Source organism: Heterocephalus glaber, unplaced genomic scaffold (genome assembly GCF_053883595.1).
Source record: "Heterocephalus glaber isolate CG9 unplaced genomic scaffold, H.glaber_assembly_v1.0 deba00000470, whole genome shotgun sequence".
NCBI classification, from domain to species: Eukaryota; Metazoa; Chordata; class Mammalia; order Rodentia; family Bathyergidae; genus Heterocephalus; species Heterocephalus glaber.
In genome coordinates, this window is record NW_028258145.1 from 4,252,607 (window position 1) to 4,273,421 (window position 20,815).

At 41.2% G+C, this 20,815-nt stretch overlaps 1 protein-coding gene across 1 annotated transcript; it reads right to left on the bottom strand.

Moving 5' to 3' along the window:
• Positions 1-7,124: 7,124 nt before the first annotated feature.
• On the bottom strand, positions 7,125-19,817 carry Lyg1 (lysozyme g1). The gene is made up of 5 exons (XM_021257949.2): positions 19,649-19,817; positions 17,129-17,233; positions 16,185-16,351; positions 7,579-7,711; positions 7,125-7,380 (listed from the first exon to the last, which is right to left on the bottom strand). The coding sequence occupies exons 1-5, from the start codon at positions 19,737-19,739 to the stop codon at positions 7,262-7,264; spliced, it is 615 nt and encodes a 204-aa protein (XP_021113608.2). The 5' UTR covers positions 19,740-19,817; the 3' UTR covers positions 7,125-7,261.
• Positions 19,818-20,815: the final 998 nt, after the last annotated feature.

Below are 20,815 nucleotides of genomic sequence, written 5' to 3' on the forward strand. Positions count from 1 at the left end.
GCAGGGGAGAAAGCTACAGCTAATATTAGCAAATTGGTAGGTTTAAACCTTTTTTAGTTTGTTTTGTTTTTGTTTTTTGGGAGTACCAGAGATCGAACTTGGAATCTTGCACTTGCAAGGCAGGTGCCAGAACCACTGAGCTAAATCCCCAGCCCCTTGTTTGTTTGTTTGAGACAAGATCTTGCTATGCCACTCACTTTGTAGCCCAAGCTGGCCTCAAACTCACATCTATCCTCCTGCCTCAGCCTCTGGAGTGCTGGAATTACTGGTGTTCGACACCATGCCAGGGTAAGGTGGGTTTAAATCTTGTTCTCTCTCCCTTCCTCTCTCGGGATAGAAAGTAGGGACGTGACATGGAGATGCTGACAACAGGAAAGGTTCATCGTGATGAGCAAGGTGAATGTTGGTGTGGGGAATCTTTTGGGGCCTGCTGGTCCTTAGGTGGAGGCATCAGAATCACATGTTACCCAAACGCTGGAGAAGACCTTAGCTGTCTTAGCTAGGAATGAATTTAAAAAGCCATAGACTATAAACTGTTTTCCACTGGAACCAAGGAGACAATCAGAGCCACAAAAGCCTCTTTTAAATGCTTGGCTGTTTTCAGCCCTGTGTTTTCACATTAGAAAAGACTATGATGGACACAACCCTTAGGAGCTGTTTACATGACATGCGATAACCTGTGTTGCTTCATCAGGCTCTGAGGCAGCCAGAAACAATGTTCTCTCCTGGGAATTTCCAACAAGATGTCCTGAGACAGTTTCTGCAAAGAAGGCAACACCAGGTGCTCAGAGACCACATAAGCACCAGGTTTTTCCCAGTTGAGGTTGTAGAATCCCAGAGTCCTGAGGCACATGAATTCCCAAGAGATGAGTCAGGTGTCCATGAGCCGAGTGGGAAAAGATAGTGCAGGTGTCTTTCATCTGAGTGGGAAGGCAAGACTTCCTTCAGGACCGACAGATGGCGCCCGTCTCCTGGGAGGTGTGGTGGAAGGAAGCTGGGAGAAATCAGGCCTCCCAAGAGCAGGATGAGCCTGACCAGAGTGTGTTCTTCATCATTTAGAATGTGGAATAAGACATGGATCATAGTATGTTGTCTATGTATATGTATCAATTGCTCTAAACAAGTGTAAATAGCATGTATTGCAAGCATACCAATAAAAAATCCTTTGAGTGCTAGCAAAAATGATTGTCATTATTTTAGAGGTCGGTCCCCCCTCAAGCTGTTACATCTGAAAACAATGGTACTCACACCCCCTTATTTCATTTTCTTTCTAAGTAATGATGCTGTTGAAATGAGCATCCAACTCAGGTTAAGAAACCTTTGCCTGGGGTCTGAGTGTCAATGGGCGGGGACTTGGGAATCATTGATATTACTGAAACTAGAGCCAATGAATATCCTGTTCCCCCCAAGTGCATCCCCCTGAGCCCACTCTGGCCTTCTTCTTAGCCTTTTGATGCTGAAAGAATGCACATTTACCTTTCAAAGTAATATCTATTTCTATGACCTGTTGAGTTCCTATCATGCGTCAGGGTCTGTACTCAGCACTTTCCATAGATTTAATCCTCATTGTGCAGATAAGGAGATTCACATGAAGAGATGAAGTAACTTCTGTAAGGCTGGACTTGAACCCACGGCTCTATCCATCCTTGGGAGCAGTTGTCTTTGTTAAAGTCATGTCATAAGTGAACTATGCCAGTAACATAGGCCAGATATGGCTGTGTCTTCCCATAATGTCAGAATTTACTGAATGACAATAAATTTATGAGTGGCACAAATTTCATCAACCTTATCAGGCCACATAATCAAGCAAGCTAGGCAGTCACAGGTTCTTTTATGCTAATCTTTGGGGGTTTTTTGGTACTGGGAATCGAACTCAGGTCCTTGTGCTTGTGCAGCAGGCGGCAAAACCGCTGAGCTAAATCCCCAGCCCTCTTTTATGCCAATCTTAATGACCAATATCTGTAACACCTGAGTCACACGTCATACTCCACACATATGTAGGTTATAGAATGGCTAAGAAAGGGTTAGTGGTGGCTGCAGGACTCCAAGAGCAAGAACCAGAAGCCGAGGCAGAGACGTAAAAGTGTCACCACATGTGGCCAGAACAGACTGCAGGCCAGGTAGAGCTTCTCCAAGCAGGCACTGGGGGCTACTTAGGACCCTAGTGTTGGTTCAAAGCTGGAGTTTGGATGGCCAGCATTTGGAGGGGCTTTCTCAAGCAGGGAGATGGAGCTGAGCAGGAGCTGGGGGACAGAAAGCTGGAGTTTGTGGCCTGTCATTCTCAGTGTATTCACGAGCTGGTCCGATGAAATCACAGGTCAAGGTGTCTTTGTGGAGTATGATGAATGCCAAGCACCATCCAACAGAAAGGCAGTTCGTACAAACATGATGTTGTGTCCTCATCCACCTTATTCACTGAATCTGACCCCACTGTGAGACTTCTGGCTCATCTCTAAAGTCAAGAAGACCATGAAAGGTAGACACTTTAAATGGATTCACCCTGAGGCAGCCAGGACAGCGAGACTAAAGACCCTCAGGAAGGAGGACTCCAGAACTGCTTCAGAAAGTGGCAAGAACCATGGGATGATTGTGTTTGCAGCGAGGGGGAGGATTTCAAGGGGAATTCATGGCAAAGTGTCTTTTACTGTACTAAATAATAAAATTCTTAAATATTCACTATGTTTTTTGGTCACACTTGTTTATGATCCAGGTGAGGAAGTTGCACATGTGTTGGTGTGGTGCGTCTGATAAGCTCATGGGGCTGTTTTCCCTGTATGACTTAGCTGTATCCATGTGTCCTTGATTTAATTAATTAAGTCCACAGGTGACCATTTGGTTAGCTAGGTTCATTTTATTTTATCAGCAGATGCCTTATGGTTGTGCTGTGCAATGGGGAGTTTTTTCTGAGAAGTTTGGTGTGTCCAGCATTGGGTGGTTATCTATTTGGACAGATTAGTGATCAGGTCATTCTGCCTCAGCAGTTGTGCTCCAAATAGAGCATGCTGCTATTGTATAACATGGAGTCACTCAGAGTAAAGCACAGCCTGAAAGCTACTACTCTATGCAACATGGAGAAAGTCAATCAGGACACAGCTTCCAATGTCCTTAGATTTTCTCCATGAATGTATTTTTAGCTGAACTGAATATGCACTGAATATTCCGTGTGCACAAACCTTTACAATGAGATGCACTCAAAATAGATTGCATTTACAGTTTCAAGTTGAATATCCCTCACTTGTGAAGCTTAGAATCACAAGTGTTTCCCATTTTGAAATATTTGCATATGCATAATGGGATATGTTGGGGATGAGATCCAAGTTTGTTTGTTTGTTTGAGACAAGGTCTTGATATGTAGTCCAGGCTGGCCTTGAACTCATAGTGATCCTCCTGCTTCAGGTTCCCAGGTTCTGGTATTACAGGCATGTGCCACCACACCTGGCTCTGATGGCCAGCTTTTATCAATGACTTTGCTCTTTCTGGTTGTTGGCTTCCTTTGAAACATGAGTGGAGAATGAAATGCCATCTTCTGCTTTTGAGACCTAAGTCATAATTCTTTCCTAATTTTTTCTCAGTGTTAGGGACCAGACCCAGGGCTTTGCATGTGCTAGGTAAGCACTCCACCACTGAGCTACATCCCCAGCTCCCATCCACTTTTATTCTCTGAAGTTTCCAACATAAAAGCCGCCCCATTACTTATATGTTGATAACTGTATTCATTTTTTTTCCAGAAGAAAGAATAAGTCATTCTTTTTAGTTCATTAGAGCTCATCAGGCTCTGAGGAGAAACCGCACGACACAGGATGGTGCATGATTCTGCCCTCGAATGTGGAGGGGATGAGCCACATTCCTTTGGTTGATTACAGCAGTCTTAGCTGTTTGTAGAGACAAGCATGGTTGTTACAATGCCCATGAGATGGGTTGGTCCATCTATGCCCAGTGTCTTCAGGATTGGGCTTGCTCTGCTCCGCAGAGCTCAGAGACACCACGGCGTAGGGTTTGCAGCTGTATAAGCCACACACACACACATTCTGTCTATTCCAGGTGACCACGGAGCATCTGTATGGCAGCAAAGCTCCACTAGTGCTCCACACAAGAATCACCTGGCTGGAGGCCCTTGGATAGAACAAGCCCATTATAGTAGAATCCATGGAGGGGAGATTCCAGCAGTTCTAAAGAACACTGGTGCATGAGGAGATGAAAACATTTTTAACGTGAATGGGAACTGGGCTGGCTCTCTGTGGATGGAGAGCTCTCCAGGGCTCATTCAGCCTCATCCCCATCCCTTTCCACTCCTCCTCCTGCTCACACATCTGCCCCCAATCTCATCCCCTAAAAGACCCAAGTCCTGAGGTTTTCACACAGACCATCACCTGCACTTTTTATTAATTGCTCGGTGAATGGATTTGAAAGCATCAACTTTGTTTTCAATCACTGAGAACAGTTCAAGTCCTTCCCAGTGACCAGCGGCAGGAAATACCTAAAGAAGGACCAGACTAGAGAAAATAGGAGTATACAGAGATGTTAGGTAAAGTAATGTGGTACGGGCACACGAGGAGGTAGATAGCTAATGGGAAACACATGAGCTGGCTAAAATGGACCTTAGATATGGGAATTCAGAATGTGACAATGTGACATTTCCAATCAATATGGAGAACAAGGACAATTCCATAAGTGGCACTGAGACAACCAGATAGCCCCCTCCAAATTTAGGAGTTACCAACGTGATAATTATTTTTTTGTTTTGTTTTGAGACAGGGCCTCACTATGTAGTCCAGGCTGACCTTGAACTCGAGGTGATCCTCCTGCCTCAGCCTCCTGAGTTGTGGGATTACATTTTAGAAACACAAAAATCAGGACAAAACATTTGAAACTTGTATTAAATCCAGGCATTGTTGCACACACCTGTAATTTCAGCACTTAGGAGGCTGAGGCAGGATGATCACTACGAGTTAAAGGCCACCCTGGGCTACACAATGAGTCCAAGGGCAGCCTGAACTACATAGTGAGACCCTATCTCAAAACAAAAACCCACAAACGCTTGTATTACAGAGGGCTAAGATATGGAATGTATTAAAAGTTCCCACAATTGGTAAGTAAATAGAAAGATGGCAAAGAATACAGTTTCCAGAGAATAAGTGCAAGCGACTGTTAAACGTACGAAAAAATGTTCACGTTCATTCACAACATGAAAAAATTAAAGCTATCCTAGGATACCACTTTTTACTAATATCAGGTTAATGAAAAAATTTAAAAATACCTTCTATATTGAGGCTATGGGAAAATAAATACTCATGTTTTGTTGGTAAAAATAAAATGATTAGAACTTAATTTATCAATGTACTGAATATCAAAATGATAGAAAACACGAGCTATACAATAAAATAGCATTCAGGAGTGATGAGGTACTGATAAATACTGCAACACGGGTGAGACTTGGAAGAGATTAGTGATTCAGACCTGTTCTGGGACATCATTCCCTACATACCCAATTGAAGGTCAGCTCAGAGGTTAGTGCTTTTTAAAACTGTTGTAGTTCAGGCTGGCCTTGTGTAGCCTGGCTTGGTCTTGAACTTGCGGTGATCCTCCTGCCTCAGCCTCCTGAGTGCTGGGATTATAGGCAGATACCATGTCTGGCTAGTGTTTTTTTTTTTTTAAATTAAACATTCTTTCTGCTTTGTATTGTCTGAGAATCATAAATCTCCACAAAACAGGATGGGGATATTGCTCAGCAGTAGAACATATACTTAGTACGCACAAGATATTTTCCAAAGGAGGTTAAAGGCCATAAGTATATGAAAAATGCTCAATATCTTTAGCCATTAAGGAAATGCCAATGAAAACTGCTTTCAGACCCCAGCTCACCCCTTGCAGAGTGGCTGTCATCAAGAATACAAGAAACAATGCATGTTAATGAGGATGTGGGGAAAAGGAAACCTCCTACATTGTGATAGGAATCTAAAACAGTACAACCACTATGGAAATCAGTATGGAGAGTTCCCCAAAACTAAAAATGGAAGTACCATTAGATCAGCTGCACCTCTCCATGTACACTCTCAAAAGAATTAAGGACAACATACTCTGGTGATACATGCATACCTATGTTTATAGCAGTGCAATTCACGGTACCTAAGCTCTGGAAGCAGCCTTGTTGCCCATCAATAAATGAATGGATAAAGAAAAAAGTGCTATATATACACAATGGAATACTATTCAAACATAAAAAAGAATAAAATCATGTCATTTGCAAGAAAATGGATGGAATTTGAGACTACCATGCTAAGTGAAATAAGCCAGAGTCAGAAAGTTAAATAGACTATGTTCTCTTTCACAGGAGAAAGCTAAACTGAATAAATAAGTGAATAAAATAAAGGAGAGATGGAGAACCAGATTATGGAGAAGGTAAAGGAAAAGGAGAGGGGAGAATGGACTTTAAAAGAATCAAGATATGTTAAATGCAAGTTCCACAGACTCAAAATGATCCACAACACTTTATATTACTAACATTCACTGAAAACCAAACCAAAACAAAGAACACTCTTGTCTGTGGTCCAGTTCCCATCTGCTATCTGGCCTTGATTTGGGTGGTGGCAGGAACTTGTCCTGGGACCTGGTCCCTTTCCCCCTAGCATCTGTAACTATTCCATAAACTTTTATTTTAGAGATTTCTGTCTTCAGAGTTTTAGTTTCATAAGTGTAACCGGATTTTAGAATGGAAAATAAACTGAACCGAGATCTTTAAATTACATTGCTGTGATTTTGTCCTGACATGCGCAAACCAGGACAGTCATCCCGACACCCCACTACATATTCACACATGCATGTGTGCAAGGAACTACCCAGTTATGTACCTGTGCCACCTTGGCAAAAATACAAACTTTAAGAGATGAGCTTTAAAACTGAAGATGTCTATGTTTGCAATAGGGTCCTATCCCTTATACCTGTTCAATGGAATAAATATGCTAAATCTGGCAATTACAGGGATATAGGATTCATTTCACAGAAATCCACATTAGAAATAATGTTTTGAAAACACTATTAAAGAGATACAGACCATAATTCACACACACACACACACACACACACACACACACACACACACACACACACACACTGGACCACAGAGTGCAGGTAATAATTCTTCCTTTAATATGATTCATAATTATTTTGATGACCTTTAAGTCAATCTCAGATTTGCAATGGCAGCCCCACTGGCTAGCTTTTTCTGCGTAACAGTTGAATGAACTGGGGTTTCGCCAGAGTTCTAGAATCCATGTCTCTTGAAGTATTTGGCGCGTGCAAGGACATCATTGCAGAAGTCGCAGCTCAGGTCCTGGCCCCTTCGGACAAAGCCAGCAGCCTCGCTGTAGGAGCACAGCCCAGCTGAAATGCAGGTGATAGGTTAATCCCAAGGGGCCTGGCAGCCCCTTGCTGCTTCAGGATAATCAGCAAAACAAACCTTAGATTGTCTTTCCTGACTGCCTAGCAGGAGGCAATTGTGGTTTGAGGGAATGTAGTGCAAGGTATTAAATTTGTATGGATTCCATGCTGTGAAAAAATGACCAATGGGGTTATACGTACCTCTCAGGTACTGGTCGGGGGTCCAGGTTGGAAATGTCCTCTGGATTTCTTTGATTCTAGTAGTCAGAACCTTAGTCATCTGGGAAACCTGGGACTCGCTGATCCAAGATTTGGGAGCAAAAACATTTATGTCCTAGAAGCAAAGAGGCAGAGGAAAAACTGGGTAAGCTGACGGGGTGGGGTGGGGGATGCCAGGTCATGTGCTCAGTGTCTTCCTTTCCTTTCCTTTCCCCTCTGCTTTTCTCATTCCACCTTTGGTGGAACCAATGCCAGGTTTGATCTCCCTGGGGATTAAAGAGTAAAGCCACCTACACCTATAAGGATTGCCATTGTCAAAGACACAAAAGGCAAGTGTCAATGAGGATGTATACTGGGCCGGGGATTTAGCTCAGTGGTTTCGTCGCCTGCTGCGCAAACGGAAGGACCTGAGTTTGATCCCCGGTACCAAAAAAAAAAAAAAGAGGATGTGTAGGAATTAGAATCCTTGTGTGCTGTTGATGGATATGAAAAGTGATACAGCTACCATGGGAAGCAGTATGGAGGTTCCTCAGAAAATTAAAATAGGAAGTGCATGTGATCTAGCAACCTCATCTCTGAGTTTTTATCCAAAATAACTGAAATCAGGTGCCCAAAGAAATAGTAGCACTCCTATGTTCACTCCAGAGCTGTGCCCATAGCCAATTTATAGAAGCAACTAAGCATCCTTGACAGATGAGTGAACAAAGAAAATGTGGCACATACATACACCATGGAGTATTGCTCAGCCTCACAAAGAAAGGCCATTCTGTACCAGGGATAATGTCTAGATAAGCATTGAGGACGTTATACTAAGTGAAATAAGCCGGTCACAGAAAGACAAAAACCAAATACCACATGATTTCACTCATATTAGGGGTCTAAAACAGTCCAATGCGCAGACACAAGGAACAGAATGGTGTACTAGACTAGCCTAGGGGGGAAGGGAGAGGCAGATTTGCTAGTTAACATGTGTAAAACTTCAGCTTTGCAGTAAAAATGTTCTAGAAATCTGATGTGCAACATTGTACATGGAATTAATGCCACTGTATGGTGTACAGTATGGTATTTAAAATAAAATCTTTAAAGAGATCTCATGTTAAAGGTCCCTACCAAGAAAGAAAAAGTTAACCCCAGAGTTTGGGCTAAGGAAGGAATGAGCAGTCATTTCACTGCTGCCTCAGGTGAGAGGTCCAGTTGGAGACCAGAAATGACTGCTTTTGTGTAGATACCATCTCAATGGCCTTCTTCAATGCTGCAAACGTGAAACTCCTTAGGAGTTTCCCCAGTCCTGGAAATCTTCCTTCCGGTGATCAGGATGTCTCAGGGCACTTCTAACCTGTCCTATATCCCTTTGGTTTCCACTTTCACACCGGGTTCACCTTATTTAGGAGAAATGTCTCAATTCTGGGGATTCTTATTTCATCTTGAAAGGAGGTCAACTCATCCTTTTCCCCAAGAGCCAGATGTTACAAAGAAGCCAGCAGGGGGCAGCAGCAATGAAGCCAGCCCAGGCCTCCTCAAGATGTCCTTTGTTCCAGGTGTGTGATTTCCAGGGTGATTTTACAGCAGTGACCACTCCCTTGTGAGTTCATTTCCTCACTTGTCAAGGATGGATTGTGGATCCCCAAATCGAGATAAGTTACTTGAAAGAACTTTGATTTATAGTTTCATACAAGGAACTACTGATGCAAAACCAATTTAAGGATCATGGAATGATAAATGTTCTTAAAAGTTTAAGAAATGACTATAATTCTCACAGGTTTCCCAGGAACAATGGTCTGAGATATAGTAGGAAGAATTGAGCCTCAGACTCAACTTTGCTGTCAATGACCCCAGCTGAGCATTAATTAGTGTAGTCTGACCTGTTTCCCAGAAGTCTCTTCCCCACAAATTACGTCAGAAAATCAGTCAATGAAATGAAGATGTAATTGAAAACCTACCACCACCACCACCAACAACAAAAAAGCCCAGGCCCTAATGAATTCACTGATAAATTCTATAAGAAATTTAGAGAAGACCTAATGCCACTACTTCTCAAACTCTTTAATGAAACTGAAAGGGAAGCAATATTCCCAAATTCATTCCTGGAAGCAAGCATTACTCTGATACCAAAGCCAGAGAATGATCCAACCAAAAAAGAGAAATACAGGCTAATCTTACCAATGAACATAGATGCCAAAATCCTCAATAAGATACTGGCAAACAGAAGAGTCCAGATCATCAAGAAGATTATACACCCTAACCAAGTGGGATTCATCCCAGGGATGCAGGGATGGCTCAACATACACAAATCAATAAATGTAATACACTATATTAACACAGCCAAGGACAAAGACCATACGATCCTCCCAACAGAAGCAGAATAAGTGTTTGACAAAGTTCAACACCCATGTGTGATAAAAACCCTACAAAAAATTGAAATAGATGGTCTTTATCTCAACCTAATAAAAACCATCTATGACAAAGCAACAGCCAACATCATACTAAATGGACAAAAAAAGATTTCACTCCAAAATCAGGAACAAGACAAGGATGTCAACTTCATCACTCTTGTTCAATATAGTTCTGGAAACATTAGCCAGAGCAATTAGACAAGAGAAAGAGATAAGAGGGATAAGGATAGGAAAGGAAGAAGTTAAATTATCATTATTTGCAGATAACATGATACTCTACATGGACAACCCCAAAAGCTCCACAAAAAGACTTCTAGATTTAATAACCAACTTCAGTAGTGTAGCTGGACACAAGGTCAACACTCAAAAATCAATAGCCTTCCTGTACACAAATAACAAATTTCACAATAACATAAAAAAAGAAATACCTAGGAATCTAACAAGGAAAATAAAAGACCATTACATGGAAAACTACAGTACTCTGAAAAAGGAGATTGAAGGGGATATCAGAAAGTGGAAAGGTGTCCTTTGTTCTTGGTTAGGAGAAACCAATGTAGTGAAAATGAGCATACTTTCAAAATTGTTATACAGATTTAAGGCAATCCTGATCAAAATTCTAATAGCATATCTCACAGAATTAGAAAAAATAATCCTACAGTTCATTTGAAACCAGAAGAGACCTAGAATAGCAAAGGCAATTATGGGCAACGAAGGCAAGGCAGGGGGCATCATAATTCCTGACTTGAAATTATACTACAAAGCTACTGTGATTAAAAACAGCATGGTACTGGCAAAACCCTCCAGGATGAATGGAACAGACTAGAAGATGCAGAAACAACTCCAGACACACTCAGCCACCTCATCTTTGACAAAGGAGCCAAACACCTTCACTGGAAGAAAGATAGCCTCTTTAATAAATGGTTCTGGAAAGATTGGCTTTCCACATGTCAAAGATTAAAACTAGACCTATATCTTTCACCACACACTAACTTAAAATTGAAATAGATCAAAGATCTAAATACTAAAACAGAAACACTAAATCTGCTGGAAGAGAGAATAGGTAGAACTCTCGAAGACATTGGTGTAGGCAAAGAATTTATGAACAAAACCTCAGTCACACAGGAACTATCACAAAGAATTAACAACTGGAATCTCATCTTATTAAAAAGATTTTGCTAAGCAAGAGAAGCCACCAACAGGGTGAAGAGACAATCCACAATGTGGGAAAAAAATTTTGCCAACTGTTCCTGAAAGGACCACTATCTAGAATATATAAAGAACTCAAAAAATCAGGCACCACCCCCCAATTTGAAGACCCAATCCAAAAATGGGCATCTGAAATGAATAGATATTTTTCAGATGAAGAAGTAGAAGTGGCAAATAAATATATGAAAAAGTGTTCAATATCACTGGTCATTTGAGAGATGAAAATTAAAACAGTACTGAGATTTCATCTCACTTCAGAAAGAATGGCTATTATCAAGAAATCAACCAATAACAAATTCCGGCAGGGTTGTGGGGAAAAGGGGACCCTTCTCCACTATTGGTGGAAGTGTAGACTGGTGCAACCACTGTGGAAATCAGTGTAGAGGTTCCTCAAAGAACCAAAACCGAAGGTTCCATTTGACCCAGCCATTCCCCTTCTTGGTATCTTGGTATCTTCCCAAAAGAATTAAAAGCATCATACTACATCAATATATGCACACCCATAATTATAGCAGCACAGTTTGTAATAGCCTAAATGCCCATCATCCAACAAATGGATAAAAAAGATGTGTTTTTTTATACAATGGAGTACTACTCTGCTATAAAGAAGGATGAGCTTGAGATATTTATAGCTAGATGGATACACCTTGAGATCATACTCTTAAGTGAAATAAATCAAGCACACATGTTTAAATACTGCATTGTTTCTCTGGTGTGAGAAACCAAAAGTGGAAATAAGGACTAAAATGTATAATAGATATTGGGAAATGGGGAGAAAATGTTCAAATTGGAAAAGGAACAAGGGAGGGGGAGGGGGAAAGGAAAGAAGGACAAGAAAAAAGAGAAAAAGGAAAAAATGGAAGCAAAGCATTTGTACATAAGGAAGGAGGGATGGGGGAAAAATAATAAGCAAGATATATCATGTACTGCTACAAATTCCCTATGATGAATGTTATCATTATGTATATCTAAAATGTACCAGGAAAACACAGAGAACTCAAATAAATAATCTAATGCAGAACCTCAAGCTCCTAGAAGAAGAAGAGCATAACAAACTCAAAGCCCATACAAGAGAGGAAATTATAAAGATCAGAGCAGAAATCAATGCAATGGAGGCTAAGAGAATGATACAAAAAAATCAATGAATCAGAGTTGGTTTTTCAAAAGAATAAATAAAATCGATAAACCTTTAGCCAACCTTATCAAAAAAAGGAAAGAAAAGGCTCAAATCCATGCAATTAGGAATGAAAAGGGTAAATTACAAGGGACCCAGCAGAAATCCAGAGGATCATCAATACCTACTTCGAGAACCTATATGCCAATAAGATGGAAAACACAGAAGAAATGGACAGATTCCTAGATATGTATGAATTACCTAAGTTGAATGAAGAAGACCTAAAAATTCCAAACAACCCAATATCAATCAATGAAACTGAAAACGTAATTAAAACTTACTAAGAAAAGCTGGTGGCTTTTCATCAATCCTGATGGCTTCACTGTTGAATTCCACAATACATTTAAAGAACTATCGCCGTTACTCTTTAAACTCATCAAGGAAATTGAAAGGGAAGCAAGGCTTCCAAATTCATTCCTGGAAGCAAGTATTACTTTGATTCCAAAACCAGGGAAAGACCCAACCCAAAAAGAGAACTACAGGCCAATCTCCCTAATGAACATACATGCAAAAATCCTCAACAAGATACTGGCAAACAGAATACAGAGTGTCATCAGGAAGATCATACACCCGACCAAGTCAGATTTATCCCAGGGATTCAAGGATGGTTCAACATTCATAAATCAATAAATGTAATACACCATATTAACAGAGTCAAGGACAAAAACCATATAATCATCTCAATAGATGCAGAAAAGGCATTCGACAAAATCTAACACCCATTCGTGATAAAAACCCTACAGAAAATTGGAATAGAAGGTCTTTATCTCAACATGATTAAGGCTATCTATGAAAAACCAACAGCCAACATCATACTAAATGGTCAAAACCTGAAAACTTTCATGCTAAAATCAGGAACAAGACAAGGATGCCCACTATCACCACTCCTGTTCAATACAGTTTTGGAAACATTAGCCACAACAATTAGAAAAGAGAAAGAAATAAAAGGAATAAAGATAGGAAAGGAAGAAGTTAAACTGTCATTATTTGCTGATGATATGATACTTTACATAGAAGACCCAAAAAACTCGGCCAAAAGACTTCTAGACTTAATTGACAGATTCAGTAGAGTATCTGGATACAAGGTCAACACTCAAAAAACAATAGCCTTCTTATACACAAATAACAGGCTCACTGAGAGAGAAATTAGGGAAATAATTCCTTTTACAATAGCATCCAAAAAAATGAAATATCTAGGAATCAATCTAACAAAGGAAGCAAAAGGCCTCTACAATGAAAACTATAGCACTCTGAAAAAGAAGATTGAGGAGGATATAAGAAAATGGAAAGACATCCCTTGTTCCTGGGTAGGAAGAACCAATATAGTGAAAATGGCCATACTTCCAAAATTACTATATAGATTTAATGCAATGCTGATTGAAATTTCAACAATATACTTCACAGAACTAGAGAAAACAATCCAAAAATTCATTTGGAACCATAAGAGACCTAGAATAGCAAAAGCAATTCTAGGGAACAGAAACATGGCTGGGGGTATCACAATCCCCAACTTGAAACTATACTACAAAGCTACTGTGATAAAAACAGCATAGTACTGGCAAAGAAACAGACCTGAGGATCAGTGGAATAGATTAGAAGATACAGAAACAACTCCAGACATACTCAGCCACCTCATCTTTGACAAAGGAGCCAACCACCATCATTAGAGGAAAGATAGCCTATTTAATAAATGGTGTTGGAAGAACTGGATTTCAACCTGCCAAAGATTAAAACTAGACCCATGCCTATCACCATGCACTAAACTAAGATCAAAGTGGATTAAAGATCTAAATATTAAGACAGAAACACTAAACTGCTGGAAGATAAGTTAGGTAGAACTCTTGAAGACATTGGCATAGGAAAAGACTTTATGAACAAAACCTCAGTAGCACAGGAACTAGCACAAAGAATCAACAACTGGGATCTCATCCTATTAAAAAGCTTCTGCACTGCAAAAGAAACCACCAACAGAGCTAAGAGACAACCTACAATGTGGGAAAAAATTTTTAGCAGCTGTGCCTTAGACAAAGGACTACTATCTAGAATATATAAAGAACTGAAAAAAATCAGACCACCCAAATTCAAAGACCCAATTCAAAAATGGGCATCTGAAATGAACAGACATTTCTCAGACAAAGAAGTAAAAGCAGCAAATAAGCATATGAAAAAATGTTCAACATCACTGGTCATTCAAGAGATGCAGATGAAAACAACACTGAGATTCCACCTCACCCCAGAAAGAATGGCTGCTATCAAAAAATCAACCAACAGGCCAGGGATTTAGCTCAGTGGTTTCGCCACCTGCTGCACAAGCACAAGGACCCGAGTTTGATCCCCGGTACCAAAAGAAAGATATCAACCAGTAACAAATGCTAGCAGGGGTGTGGGGAGAAAGGAACCCTTCTCCATTGTTGGTGGGAGTGCAGGTTGGTGCAACCACTGTGGAAATCAGTATGGGGATACTTCAAAGAACTAGGACGAGAGGTCTCATTTGACCCTGCTCTTCCCCTGCTGGGTATCATCCCAAAACAATTAAAAGAATCATACCACAGCGATATATGTGCACCCATGTTTACAGTGGCACAGTTTGTAACAGCTAAAACTTGGAAACATCCCAAGTGCCCATCAACTGGAAACTGGATAAAGAAGATGTGGTGTTTATTTTTTATAAAATGGAGTACTACTCAGCGATAAAGAATGAGAAACTAGAGTCATTTATAGCTAAATGGATGCATATTGAGGCCATACTCTCAAGTGAAATAAATAGGACATACATGTGTAAATATCAAATAGTTTCTCTAGTGTGAGAAACTGAAAGTGTAATTAAGGATTAAAAGGATTAAAATGAATAATTGATAATTTGAAATTGGAAGAAAAGGTCCAAAGGGGTAGGGGTGGTCAGACAGGAAGGGGAAGAGAAAGAAGGGACAGGAAAAATTATGAGAAAAGAAAAAAAAGGAAACAAAGTCTGTGTAAATAGGGAAGGGTGGAGGGGGTGAAGAGTGCACAGGTAATGGAGAAAAAATAAGAACCAAGATACATCATGTACAGGTACAAGCACCCAATGATAAATGTGAACGTATTGTATACCTAGAATGTACCAATAACAGAATTTAAGGAAAAAAATGTACCAATAAATGTTTTTCTAAAACAAAACAAAACAAGTTATGCCAGGCAGAGTTAGTGCACAAATAAAACTCAACCTTCAGAACTAAGAATTGTGTGGAAAGAAAACAAGGGAAAAAGAATTTAGAATTTTTTGCAAATCTACCAGATACCAGGCACTTTTTCACATTATTTCATTGAATCTTCATAATAATCCTGAGAGAATGGTGTTTTAGGGCTAAGGCTACAGTTTAGTGATACAGCACTTGCCTAGCATGTGCAAGGCTCTGGGTTTGATCTGTAGCAATGGAAATAAAAGAATGACATTTTATAGACCAGGAAACAGAAGCCCAGTGAGGTTTAATTACCTACTCAAGGTCACTTGGCTAGGAAAGAACATAGCAAGGATATACTATCTCTAATCTTTCTCCCGGCCCCTGCCTTGTTGGAAATCCAGAATAGGGTGCCCAGGCTGATATCCTGAAAATAAAGCATTATTTTACTGAAAAGAAACTGTGGCTCCAAGTGAGGCAGAAATGGTGCAGCTGGTATCTTTCAGGCAGAACTGAGAACTCCAAACTCAGGGCAGCACTACCTGCAGTGTACTCTATGGACCTGTGCCTTCAACAACAGGAGAAACAGGCATGTGTGTCTTTGCACTGTGTCACCTGCAGAAGGGCCACACATGACACTGACTGATGGAGAGCTACCTGCACCACGTTGACTGGAACCCTGCTCCGGAGAGACTCCCTGGACAGAACCCCAGCGATCACTGCAGGATCCATGCAGTACTTCCGGCCAACTGTCCGAACAATGGGCTGGTATCTTAGCAGGTAAGGCAGGTCTATTTCAGCCAGCCTTTCAGAAGCACGGACTCCTGAAACAAACGCAGGAGGAAGGATGCAGCTCAGGGTGACTTACTCAGAGGGGAGCCAGCAAGGAGAGAGAGAGATCTGGTAGCCCAGGGTTTTGTCCTAAATCCCTGGTCCTGCTCCCTGACCTGAGATTGAGGATTCTCTTCCTGAGAGCTTGAGCCAGGTCCCTCCCATGCCTCTCCTGAGACAGATGTCCTCTATGGCCACCAGCACCCCTCAACCAGGCTCCTGATGCAATTCTATGCCCATGGGCACCACTGGGCCCCTCCTAAGCACCCCAGACAGGGTTCCCAACAAAATGTGCAGTACCCATCCTTTTGCCAGCTGGGCACACACTATGGAGGAGAAGTTCCCCTAAACACTTCACGAAGTCCTTGGAGTCCCTCACAATGGCTTTGCCTATGATTGGCCACCTTTCCACTCCTAAGTGACACCAAGAATCGTGTATGTTTAAACCTTTATCTAACAAGAATGCCAAGAACAATGAAAATTGATACTAATTTAGCTGGCTGGCCTCACCTTCTAAGCACTTACGGTTTAAGAAGCCCTCTCATTTCATGACATTAATCAGAGTTCACCACAACACTATAAAGACTGTCACCCCACCATTCAAAGGAGGTTTGGGGAAGCTGAGTGACTTTGTTGAAGGAGCACAGCCAGGACTCTGAAAAGGTCTTTGGACTCAAGGTCCAGTGTTCTCACCATTCCTTGGCGTGGGTCATAGCAGAAGCCTAGAGGATATGTCAAAAGAGCAAGAGGGGACAGAGAGATGTAAATACCACAGTAGGTCAGGCCATAACGTCTTCCAATCCCACAGGATGCTCCCGGGCTGTCCAGGGTGCGGATGTTCCCATAGCATCCCCAATTGCTGCTTTCAGATGAGCCTGCAGATCGAGAAAGATTTAGCCTTAGGCACTACACTAGAATAGTCCTCATCATCTTTCTGTCTGTGAATGAAATGACATTAATACAGTCAACTATGATAAATGAAAAAGAACTTGACTCTGCAGTCAAAACTTTAGGAGTTTATCCAATAGTATCTTAAGAAATTATAACAGACAATGCTTGATACTAAGTTCTCCCCTCCTGTTCCACAGACATGAGCATCTACTGGGGCAGCTACACTCTTTGCAAAGCTCAAGGGCTGTATGATGCTGCTGGGTATGGGTCTTGGAATAAATCAGAGATTATCAGATAATAGATGAACTCTAATCTTCATCTTACTTCCCTCAGCATATACTTAAATATTCCTGACTCCTTGGTCCAGTGAGATATTCATGGAGAACATCTGGAGAAACACATATAACACCTGAGTCTCTCAGGGAATCTCAACTCAGACCCTGAGAAAAGTCACTGCCCATATAATGAGGTTGGCTTCACCTTCTCTTGATGCCTTCTAGGTGGGGACCCTAGGTTGCAAAGAGTGGGTGTGCATGTGAGGCATAGGGCCAGGTCTCTACATGGAGGGGTTTCTTCTGTTTCTTCCCTGTGTCTCTTTGCATCTGTCTCTACTTGGAATTTAGTCATCACTGAAAGGGAGGCATTGTTTTAGACACTACTGAGATTTCACAAAGGCCCTGTAAGAAAAGACTGTTTCTTCTTTTCACACCTGAATGAGAGTTGATGAGTACTAACAATAGACAGCTGAACCTCTATATTTGTGGGTTCTGCACCTATGGTTTCAACAATTGGAGATCAAAAATTTTTTAGGAAAAAAATTGCCTGTACTGAACATGCACAGACTTTTGTGCTTGTCATTATTCACTAAGCAATACAATTTAACAACCACTTGCATAGCATTTGCATTGTATTAGGAACAATATGGAATCTAGAGGTGACTTAATGAGTATGGGAGGACTAGTGTAGGTTCTATGAAGGCACTACACCATTTCATAGAAGGGTCTTGAGCATCCGAGGATCTGGATATCTGATATCCTGACTTATGACTATAAATTCACAATGGGCACTGGATAAGGGTACATGAACCAATAAGATACCTTTATGTGGCCCAGGATTTAGCTCAGTGGTTTTGCCACCTGCTGCACAAGAGCAAGGACCTGAGTTCGATCCCCGGTACCAAAAAAAAAAAAAAAAAGATACCTTTATGTGGCAGGAAATTGTTCCCTGTAAGAACTTTCTCATCATTGTAAGCCAATAAGAACTTCTCAATAGAGTCCTTTCCAAAATAGTATTTAATAAGGATTTTTTTCTTTTCTATTATCATACAATATTTGTATCATATTTGTGATACATAATGAATTGGTTGCTTGTCAAATCTTAATGATCTTCGGAAATATGTCTATTGCATATATCATATGTGGTCCATATGTTTACATAAATGCATTCCTAGGCTGTGTGTTCTTACAGTTTCAAGGGGTCAATGTCTGAAAATACTAGTATTTTGGAGTAAATGCTTCTACCTCCCAAACTTGGGATGAGCAATGTGGAAATGAAAAGACCTGATGCTTTATGACTACATTAAAAATTGAAGAAGCCAATGTGTTCTTTTAAATTTTTTTAACCAGTGCACATTTGTCGTTCTGATTGGTCACAAATACCCTGAAGGTCACACTTGGTTTTCACTTTTTGCTCCCCCCCTTGTGGACCGCTCCCTAACCACATTCTATGATGCTCAAACTTCCTCATATTCCAGTACTTAGCACCTTGTAGGAATTTAAAAATAATTGTTAAAGGACTGAGCCAATAAATGAATGAATGAATGTAAGACATTTTAAAATTTAGAGACAGGAAAAGTTTTGTACCTTCTGAAGAACTGTGATTCCTCATTTTATTTATCAAAAAAATTTGCTTTCACTTTTCATCCAGCTGCAAGCAATGTTAGGGCCACAGCAGAAGCACAGTCACAGCAGCTGGGTCAGCCTGGGTGGCTATTAGCTTGGGCCCATCTTGTCAGCTTATGTACTAGTTCTCCATTGGAATTACATAAATCTTATTGTGGCAACCATCTCAACATTTCAGTGGAATACACAGTCTATAAATAAATTCAATCGATACTTTGTATAGTGGGAAATGAGTCGTTATCATTCGTGTATGTTTAAAGTCTGACCTCAAGCAACCCTGTTTTAAAGCCCACCCTGAATTCTGGGGAAACTCAACCTTTCATGGGGTATTGGGAGAGAGACTGCTTGTCATTGACTATTCCTAACTCCAGGATTTAATGGACATTTTAGAAGAAAGATCATATTTCCACTCCAGTTTTGAGTACAAAAGTACCACTATGTTCTTGTACTTTCCCTTCCCATCTCCAGGGTGGTTTGGAAAAACTAAAACCCACTCACCAGTCAAGGCCAGGAGGCCCAGAAGCAGCCACAATGCAGACATATTGAAGATTTGGCTCTGCCGCTCCTGAAATGCTTTAAAAATGAACATTAGCTTGAAGATGTAAAAACATCCATCTTTGTCATTACAGTGTGTAACATTTCTGGGAAGGGAGAATGAATGGAATGAGTTTTCCTGCATGAGAAGTAAGAAAAGTAATGAGTAAAATCATCATCATCATACACACACACACACACACACACACACACACACACAAAGCAAAAGTAGGACAAGTGCTCCATCTTTCCTTAAAGAGGAGGAGATTTCTACTCGTACCACAGGGATGCCTCTCAGCGTCAAGACACTGAGTGCCAGCAAGAAGTCAAGATGCTTTCATTCTGGACACCCAGAGACTCTGGGCCCACTCAAGTCCCTGAAAAGCCAACTTGTCTTTTCTTTTTTTTGGTACTGAGGATCAAAGTCAGGACCTCTTGCTTGTCAGGCAGCCGCTGTGCCACTGAGCTGCAGCCCCCTGAAAAACCAACTTTTGATGTAGTGTCTTATCCAAAGGGCCTCTTCATTATCCAAAGATAATGTGAAAAGAAGAGTTTTGGGTTGCTGCTGTCCCTACTCTGGGTTCTTTGCCCTTTAGGTAGGAGGACAGGCCACACTGTCCTTGGTGCCTCGGGACATATGCTGATTCTTTACTTGGAGATGAAGGAAGGAGTCAGAAGTCATTCCCCATTGCTCTTGTCCCCACCCTGGGGGCTCCAGATCCCCTCAGTCACCTTGAACCACGTTCCTTGTTCTCCCTCTCTAGCACACCCTTACCCTGCCTGTGCTGAGGATCAAACCCCCGGCCTTCACACTGAGCTACATCCCCAGCCCCTTTTTATTTTATCAAATGCCTAGGCTGGGCTCTAACTTTCACTCCTCCTGCCTCAACCTCCCAGAGTGCTAGGATTATAGGTGTGCACCACCACGCCCAGCTTGTAAAAACTCTTGTGCTAGAACCCAGGAGGATAGAAAGATAACCGCCCGGAGAAGTCAGGTCACTGGCAGGGGCCCCGGATGAACTCACTAAGTGCTTGCTCAAGGGGAGAACGGATAATCACCCAGGATCAAACATGCACTCCCCTGCTTTCTCTCTCTCAGCCCAACGCCTCCTTTCCATGCCTTGTGCCTTG